Source organism: Centrocercus urophasianus, unplaced genomic scaffold (genome assembly GCF_019232065.1).
Source record: "Centrocercus urophasianus isolate 14NV4802_14NV808 unplaced genomic scaffold, USGS_Curo_1.0 seq_22, whole genome shotgun sequence".
Classification (NCBI taxonomy): domain Eukaryota; kingdom Metazoa; phylum Chordata; class Aves; order Galliformes; family Phasianidae; genus Centrocercus; species Centrocercus urophasianus.
In genome coordinates, this window is record NW_024884778.1 from 6,190,816 (window position 1) to 6,200,536 (window position 9,721).

At 48.2% G+C, this 9,721-nt stretch overlaps 1 protein-coding gene across 4 annotated transcripts in view; it reads left to right on the top strand.

Annotated features, from left to right (window-relative positions):
• PRICKLE2 (prickle planar cell polarity protein 2) overlaps positions 1-5,331 on the top strand; it is an 88,499-nt gene extending 83,168 nt beyond the window's left edge. For all 4 annotated transcript variants that reach the window (XM_042823627.1, XM_042823630.1, XM_042823628.1 and 1 more), the window contains one exon: positions 2,987-5,331. In XM_042823627.1, coding sequence (XP_042679561.1) covers positions 2,987-3,855 — 869 coding nt within the window. In that variant the 3' untranslated portion in view covers positions 3,856-5,331. The remainder of the gene's footprint in view (positions 1-2,986) is intronic.
• The last annotated feature ends 4,390 nt before the right edge of the window (positions 5,332-9,721 follow it).

The window sequence follows — 9,721 nt, forward strand, 5'->3', positions numbered from 1 at the left end:
TTTTTCTGCATGTTGAAGCTGTTACATCCCCTTCAGCCTTCTCTAGTCTAAACAACCCCTGCTCTTTCAAACTTTATTCCTAGGTCACGCTTTCTAGATGACATTTTTATACAAACTGTTACTGTTGTTCCTGAGCTCCCTGCACCCAGGCTGGAAGGCCCCTGCTGTGCATTGCTGAGGCTTTGGCTCGCAGGTGAGGGGCAGGATTCTGTAATCTCCAACTTGCAGCTCTGTGGTGTTCCCGTTCTGCATGGCAGGGCTGTGCTCCCTCCAAAGCCAGCTCAGCATTCAGCCTTGCTGCAGTCAATGCTTTCCTAGCAATGTAGATTTTATACAGCGTGTGCTTAATTATATCCATACCATCCAGATCAACAGCGAAAAAATCCCCTGGACCTAATAATCACTGATTAAACCTTGTGCTGGACGTGAGTTGTCCATGTATCCTAAGGCCCTTATTCGAAATTGTTTTCCTGTGTGCAGATCATCAAAGAGGGAAAGGAAAAGCCTCTGTGTCTGCAAGGGACTGGAGCACCGTGTGCTCTGTATCTCAGCCTGAGCATCATCGAGTCCTTTCCTGCGTGCAGGGTTCCCACTGATGCTCTGCTCTCCCTGTGCCTCGGTAGCCTGTCCCCACATGCTCCCAGCTATTCTCACTGTGTGCAGCCCTGAAGGAGCTGAGAACACAGGTGCTGTGTCAGACATGGGGAGGCCCTTTCAAGCTGCCAAAACGTATCCTGGAAAGCACTGTATCGTTATTTCTCATTACAGAGCTTTCCTGTTTCTTTAACAAAGGGTTGCATAGATGTCACCATGGGTTCGTTTTCTTTGGCCTCAGCTATTGTCTGACACAGCCGATTGAGGCAGGGTTCAGCTGGCGGCAGCCGTGATTCATGCTTGGATCAGCAGTGCCCATGCAAGAGGCTTCTGCTCACACTGTGAGGGTGCTCACACAGAGGGGACTTGGGTGAAGTGCACAATGTGATCCCAGTATAACCAGGACCAGAGCAGCAGCAGCTCCAGTGCTGTAAGCCAGATGTTCCATCAGGCAGCAGCGGGGATGGGAAGCATTGTGTGGGGCTGCTTCCAAACAGAGGAGGGGGGGAGACTTGCTGCAGAAGCCAGCAGGGTTGGGCTAACCTACCTGAGAGGCACTGACCTGGTGTGAAGTGCATCTTTCTTGAACAAAGCACGGCTTTGCTTTTCTAAGCTCTGCCTCTCCCTGTTCCAGCAGTATTCAGGGATTGCCTTCATTTAGTTGGGTTGGGAACTTTTGGAAAACCTTGCTCATTTTTGCAGTATCTTAGAATCATAGAATGGCTTGGGTTAGAAGGGATCTTAAAAACCATCCAGTTTCAACCCCATGCTGTAGGCTGGTTGCCCCCCACCAGTTCAGGCTGTCTAGGGCCCATCCAGCCTGGCCTTGAGCACTTTGAGCACTTCCAGGGATGGGGCACTCACAGCTACTTTGGGCAGCCTGATCTTGCTGCCAAGTCCCAAAGATGCACTGAAGTGAATTGTGAGCTGGGTTAGTGACAGCAGCCCTTGTTCTCACTCATTTTTGGCTTGCAATGGCTAATGCCGAAGGAGCTGAGCTCTTGATGAAATGCAAGCAGCTTTTGTTAAGGAAAAAAAAAAAAAAAAAAAAGAAAGTTTATTCTTGAATTGAGGGTTGGGTTGTTGGGTTTTCTAATTAATTTACAAAGTCATAAATTCTTGGTGATTGCATAAGGGGTGTGCGTCATGCTGAAAATCCTGCTGATGGAGCACAGCACTCCCAGTTCAGTCTGCACGGGGAGATTGTGACGGGGAGCAAAGTGCCAAAGCAAACACTCTGCATTTGATTTGGGATGAATTGAATTTCCTTTGAAACAGCTTGCAAAATATGTTGTCCTGAGCTTGTAAATGTAAGCATTCAGTTGTCAAGCCAACATGGAGATAGTCAGAAAATGGTCAGAAAATACAGAATCATAGAGTGGCTTAGGTTGGAAGGGATCTTAAAGGTCATCCAGTTCCAACCCCCTGCTGTGGGCTGTTAGCCTCCTGCTGGATCAGGCTGCTCAGAGCCCCATGCAGCCTGGCCTTGCACCCTTCCAAGTATGGGATATAAAACTCCCAGAAGAAAGGCCAGGGCTATGGAACCATGGGGCATGCTGAATTTCTTGACCATATGATACTGCCAGGCAGAAGCCCCACTTCTCTGTAGTGGAATCAAGGCTTCTTGCCCTGGAACGGGCTGCCCAGGGAGGTTGTGGATGCCCTGTCCTTGGATGTGTTTAAGGCCAGGTTGGACGGGGTCCTGGGCAACCTGATCTGAATGTGTGTTTTTGGTGGCCCTGCTAGGCAGGGGGGTTGGAACTACATGATCCTTGAGGTCCCTTCCAACCCGGGTGATTCTGTGATTCTGTGTGTGTGATTCTGTGGACTGCGGGAAGCCCCTTGTACATGGCCAAGGCTGCACTTGCTATCCTACCATGAGTGTCACCTGGGAACCAGACAGTGCAGCTCAGTGACATGCCTGAATTGGTTGATGGTCCTGTTTTTGGCTGCTCCTGACACTGCTCAGTCCTTCAAAACATGTCTTTGTTGAGCAAGAAGTGGGTGCTGGATCATGGCACCCTACTTACCTCAGCGTGCACGAGGCCTCGGGTTACCTCTGACGCATGGGTTTGTTGCTGGCATCAGTAGTTATTCCTATCAAGCCACAGACAGCATAGACATATGGAGAAGGAAGTCGTGAAAAACAACTCACAGTCCTTGGAGTCCAACTCAAAACACCTTAAGTTGGTGTGCTTTCCCCAGAGGAGGATCTGTCTTCTCTTAAAAAATAGTCTTGAAGGGCTCTTCAGGACAGCATCTCAAGAACTGAGTTTCTTTTAAAATAGAAGGCTGCAGGTACAGACCAAAGACAGCCTGTTCCGTGCACCCCCGGTGATAAGAAATTCTCCTGAACTCTCTTTTTTCCCTCCCTTTCCCCTTCCCTATAAAGGCCTCTCTGCAGACGGCGGAGCCAAGCGCCAGGAACACCTCTCCCGCTTCTCCATGCCCGACCTGAGCAAAGACTCAGGCATGAACGTCTCAGAGAAGCTGAGCACCATGGGGACTCTCAACTCCTCCGTGCAGTTCCGCAGCGCCGAATCCGTCCGCAGCCTGCTCTCGGTGCAGCAGTACCAAGACCTGGAGCCCAACCTGCACGACCTGGCCAGCCCCATGGGCTACCGCGAGCGGCCGGCACATGGCCGCCTGCACCAGAGCTTCGACTACGGCAGCGGGGCACCCGGGGCCAAGCTGGCGGCGCAGGATGGCACCAGGCATGCCCCCATGAGCGAGCGCACGCGCCGGCGAACTCCACTGCGGGACGATGAGCGGCACTACCGCCCGCACCGGCCGCGGCGCTCCCGGCGCTCCCGCTCGGATAACGCCCTGCACTTGGCTAGTGAGCAGTGCTGCCGACTGAAGGAGAGGCCCTCGCTGCGAGCCAGAGAGGATTACGATCAGTTCATGCACCAGAGGAGCTGCAGAGAGAGCCTGGAGCAGGGTCCCCGCAGGGATGCCTACGGCCACTGTCCCAGGACGGTGTCAGACCTCGCCCTGCAGAACCACTTGGGCGAGCGGTGGGGGCCCTACTTTGCCGAGTACGACTGGTGCTCGACGTGCTCCTCCTCTTCCGAGTCTGACAACGAGGGCTATTTCCTCGGGGAGCCGATCCCCCAACCCGCCCGCCTGCGGTACGTGACCAGCGAGGAGCTGCTGCACAAGTACGGCTCCTACAGCATGCCCAAGTCTTCCACCTTGGGCGGCAGGGGACAGTTGCACAGCCGGAAAAGACAGAAGAGCAAAAACTGTATCATATCCTAATGGCATCCTTGCCAGGCACCTTTGGAGAATGTAGATTAACTCACAAACTTGCACTGTTCTAGATCATTAAGCGCTTTTATTGTAAGAAAAGGACCCGAAGAGGAAGGGTTTGTAAGAAGGTTGTAGACTGGCTTCTATAAATAGTTATAATCCTGGGCACGGTGAATATATTTTGCACATCTTACCTTGGAAACACAAAAAAAAGAAGTTCACTTTAGCCTGTAATATTTACCAAGTAGTTTCTCTTCTTTCTCCCAGATGCTGCCACCCTGTTGAGTTCTCTTTGCCCGTACGTTCTGTCACCACTCTTTGCTATCACCATCTGGTCACTGGTAGCTTTTGCTTCTCACCACATCGTCGTATTCCATGAGCCATTTTGGTACGTCTTTGTCTCTCTCAGTGTAGGAGCCTAAGTTATTTCCATGATTGTTGTAAATGCGATGTAAATGAGAGTTTGGAGAAAATATTTTTGTATTTTGTAATATCAGAGGAATTTCTATATCTTAGGAGTCGCTGGGAAAAATCATCCACATCCATAGCTGTTTTCCTCCAGAGCTGAACAGAATACTTTGGGCCCTCCCTTTTCATTTCATCATCAAATTTCTTAAGTGTATCAGTGAAAGTTTATGTTGTTTTATTTTTTTTTAATTTTTTTTTTTTTTTTTTTTTTTTTTTTTTGCTGTTTGTTTTATTCCTGGTAAGTAAAGAAAACATTTTCTGACTCATTACATCTTGAAGAGCCCAAGGCAGCACTTTGAAGCCTGCTCACACCTGTGGTTTTCAGGTTCACTATCAGTCAAATACAGGAATCCTGACAGCTGCAAAAGTGACTTTTTTTGTCAAATAGGAAAGAACAGAACTACCAAATGTCCGCAAAGTTGTCAATGACCAAAGCTGGAGAAGGAATTTTACACCTCTGTAGAGAATGCTGAAGTTACTAAACGTCGAACTATTCTTTGGAGTAAATAAAAGTGTAAATGGTGCAATTGTGTGATGTCAGCATGACGTTGTTTTGAATATAGACTTGTCTTATGGTGCTCTAGTTTCCTGGGTTATGTTAACTGCTGTTCATTACCAAGTGGAAGTCTCAGCATTGCCTACTGCCTAACACTTCAGAGACCGACTGCAAACTGCTCCCTGCTGCCCGAAGCCGTTCCGTGTCCCGGCGGCAGGGCTCAGCCGTGTTGTGTTCTGGTGGACGTGAGTTGTTCTCTGTACGCTTTCAACCATCGAGGCAGCGAAGCGCGGCGCGGGCGACGGATGCTGCGTGGGCACTGCGCTTCGCAGCAGCAGCCCTGGTATCCCCACTGCCTCCAGTGGGGCCTCACCTCCCCCCCACCGCGGGAGCAGCACTGGTGGGGGAGGTGGGGTTGCCCACCCGCAGCAGCAGATGCAGAAAAATTGTGAAGATGAGTGTCTCCGTGCCACAAAATATTGCTAGGAATTTTTTTCTGTTGTTTGTAAAGGACAATGTGATAATTATTATTCCTTGAAAAAGAAAAAGAAAAAAAAAAAAAAAGATAACACTTAAGTATATTTAAAAAAAAAATGTTTATTTTTTTTTTTTTTTTTCCAGTTGGAATAAATGGAAGTATTCATCCAAAGGGAAGAGTCTTGGGTGTATGTTTTTACTCTGAAGGCATGTTGGTTAATCGTGGAGCAATTAACAAAGGCCTTATTTTCACTTGGCCCTTACTACAGTTACAGCATAAGGCACCTTGGTCCCATCCCCAGCTCCATCTCTCAAAGCAGGGGGCTTCTGCCCCCGTTGGTTTCCCTGTGCTAAACAAGCCAGGTCTTCACCTGGTGCGAATGAATCAGCACACCCAGCTGCCATCCACTGCACTGTTCTGCATTGTGCCAGGCAAGGCTTCAACCTGTAATTTATAAATAACAGCCTTCTCCTTAGAAAGATCACAGATCCTCACTTGTTTTCCCAAACAGGCCTGGTGAGGAGGGTAGGGGCATTGCTTTCAGTGACAAGTGTGATGCTAACAACAGGTTATTATATAATTGGCTTTTAATATGTACAATTTAATTCTCTGTCACTGATTAACTGCACGATGAGTGTTGCCTATCAGCCCTAAGTGCCTTGTACAGCTGAGCTGCCTGAGGACTGATGTCTGTTTGTACAGCAAGCTCTGCATTGCTCAGCAAATGGCAAAGAGCTAATCCTTGGGTATAACCAGCCAGCCATGGCCTCTCTGAGAATTAACTCAAGCAGGGTAATTCTGCCTGTTGCCCAATGAGCATTCAAGACTTATTGACCATCAGGATTGCTGTGCTTCTTCCTGTGCAATTCCTTAACAAATGGATGGGCTCATTGAGCAGTGGCTCCTCAGCACCACAAGCAGGGCTGTGTCTTTCAAACCACCGTGTTTGCAGCACTGAAATCAGAGCAGACAGGCAGCAAATTAACAAGTATCTCATTGTGTTCCCCTCTTTGCCAGCACAGCACAAAGGTCTCACATCACGTTGTCAAAGAAAGAAAACACCAAGTTGGTACAAAATTCCAGTAGTAAAAATGTAAACCAGGTTTCCAAACCTTTTTCATTTTTCATATGGGCTCCAGCAGTCCCACGGGGGAAAAATTGGTAGTTTTTCTGGGGGGGTTATTCAGAATATGATTAACCATTTCTGACAAACCCACTGAGCCTGAGGGCTGGAGCTACGAGCCCGTAAAATCCTGCTCCCACACCATCTGGCCCCGCTGGGTTGCTTCCCATGGTGCACCCACTGCCTGCATGCAGGTTGCCAGCACCTAGGAGCAGCCTTCACACACGCTCTGCTGCCTTCTCCTGCTCCCAGAATTTGGAACCCGTGGCTCCAGCTGCAGGTGGGGATGAGCACCAGGTGGTGGGGAGCCGGGATGATGCTGGTGGAGGGGCTTTGCCAAGAGAGCCCTGGACAGCTGTGGAATGTGAGTGATCCTGGCACCACGTCAACTTTGCTATTAAAAACAGCATTAAAAGTTTGTTTAGGTCCATTGCTAACTTTTTTTTTCTTCTTTTTCTTTCTGTAAAAGATATTTTTTGTTCTTTCTTTCCTCCATTCGACCACAATTTAATGACCACTCCCCTCAGAGGGCCCGGGGGCTCAGTACGGCCCATCGCCACAGTCAAATATGCCCTATGCAGGCAGCACGTTGGCCCAAAAGCCACCAAACTTTGCAGAGAAGCATCCAGCACAACGAGCCTTATTTTTCAGGAAGTCAAAAGCCATGCAGGCTTGAAGCCATGCAGATAAATTACAACCAGATGAGCAGAGGCTCTGCAGAGAGACATAGCAATGGGAAGGACAGGGTCAGGAGCTCTGTAGCACACAGCTCAGCCCGTATTTGCAAACAGCACACACAGCTCTGGTCAGGCGAGGTGCCACCCTGCAGCCACCTTCTGCTCTCCTTAGCCAAACCCAGCCAGACCGGAGCCATCATGCTGCACTTTGGCACTGGGAATTGCCACCTGAGCTGACAAACTTTGCTCCTTCAGGATGGAAAAAAGAAGCAAGGTCCCCATTCTTTGCATTTACATAAAATCATGCTATTTATGAAATCTAGGCTGCCCTCATTCCCCTGCAGATTACCACCTATTAGCTTGCCATCCTCCGCGGCCAGGGGAGCTTATTAGCTAAGAGCAACTTCAGACGACTTCATTTGAAAGCTCGAGTGCCCTGCCTTTGTGTGTGTGTGTGTCCCATTTTCTCACACCTCCTGACATGACAACGAAGAGCAACACATTTCCAACCCAGATCCTAGACACAACCTAAAACACAATTTAACCCAGATTTAGGAATTCAGGCCTCATTCAAGTACAAGGGGAACTGGCGGTCAGGGATGCTGCGGGCCATGAACATGTCACAAGAGAGCTGGGGCTATTTCCAAAAGCATCTGCAAGCCATCACACTGCAATATCAGCGTGCTCACAGCCAGTACCTGATAATCCTGATAATAACATTTTTTTCCCTCAAGAACCGGATGGAATATTTCAGTTCTGCACAGTGGGATCCCCATTAGCCAGGCTGGGCTTTGCAGCCAAAGGGCTCTCTGTATCTCCATCCATGCTTTTGCTTTAGAGAGCCCCACGAGCACCTGCCACGTGCACCCTACAAAAGGCCTTCCCATTTTCCACCGTTCTATTTTACAATATTAAGAAAAGATCTTTCCTTAGCCGCCACATCCAGGCTTGGTCTCCATCTGGGAGCACGGGAGCTCAGAGCCACACAGTGCACCTCCACCCCAGTGCTCCGGGACCTCTTATCTGCAGCCCCACCTTTGTGCTGCTGTGCTTCTGATTAACAACGCAGAGAATTACTGGTGCCCCTGTGCTAAGCAAGGCCGCAGCCGTTTGCTAAAGCATTCTCAGGAGAGTTTTCCCGTTGTAAAAGCAAATATTTATATCTGCTGCTCTCTTCGAGGCTCTGGATACGATCAACTCTTAAAGTGAGATTTAGCTGAAAGAACTGATTTATTAAAATGGATAAACAAAGTGCTGTGAAGCAAGTTAATTCGGTCTAAATAAAGCATTAAACTCTGAAGAGCGCACATCACATCACAGTATATACATACACACACACATACACATGCACACAGCTATAAACACGTCTCTATACACACACATAATTCATACAATCAAACCCACAGCCCCCGGGCTGTGATCCCACAGCAGCTTCAGCCCCAGGGGACACCAGGCCATGTACACATCAGTGTGTGCAGGGATTTATGGCAGCTCCAGCCCTGCCCAGCTGCTGCTTCTGCCCAGGCTTGGTGCCTCAGTTTCCCCATCTCCAAAGCACCGCTGTAATAATGTTTTATCTGCAAGAATCCCGGGGTCTTTGCTGTGTGCTGGTGTCTAATTGGCCCTAAATATTTGCTTGTGAGTACTCTTTTATGACTGATCTGGAGCAGGCTCAAGAAGCTTTTATTTCCGTGCTTGGCTTAATTAGCTTTTTTGGAACAGCAAAGCAGGGCAATATCCATTCTTGCAGCTCATCACATATTCATTATTTACATTTCCAGTATCCCCAGTAACTCGGCACAGAAAACAAATAAATGAAGACTGAAGCATATACAAAACATCTGGAGGTGCTGTAATTATTACTGATTGTTTGCAACGCACAGGGGCTCCATGGAGCACTGTGGTGTGACAGAGCCCATCTGCCTGTTAGAAAGGACACTGATATTTTGGCTAAATGGAGATTTTTGCTGCAGTGTGTCCAGCAGGGAGCTCCCCAACCATGGTACCCTATGATGCTCATTCATGGTTCTCATAAACTGAGAAACTAATGATGTATAATTACATCATCTTCCATTTCTTATGGAAAAAGAAAAAAAAAATGAATGGAATTTTCTTTCTTCATTTTTTTTTCCTCTTCCATAATTTGTTTTTGACATCAGAGGAGCATGTGCCCACCAGCACATGGGCAGGTGGGCAGAACCAAAGGCTTTGCCATCGGGATGAAAGGACCCAGAAGAAGCCCCCACATGGGTTTGGCTGTTCTTGGACTCTGAGCCAAAAGGTGAAGCAGTGATGTTTCTGGTTGGAGTCCGGAGGCAGCAGCCTTTGGAGCTCTTGGCCACCAATAGTAAATACAGCTGGTCAAACCAGAGCTGTTGAATAATTTATAGGATGACTCTTCAAAATAGTAAATCCCACCCCCAGTCTGCTCCATCCTTCATCAGATTATGTGCCTGGTGAACAGTTTATGAATATTTAAGAAGTTTTACTAAATTAATAGAACCTTGTAAAAACAGTTTAAAAATATCCAGTGAAACATTTGCATATCATTTCTCAGCTTACAGGGGCAGGAAATGGGAGGCAGTGAGTACCATTACAAATCATTAGCTGGGCCCAAATATGCACATGCTCAT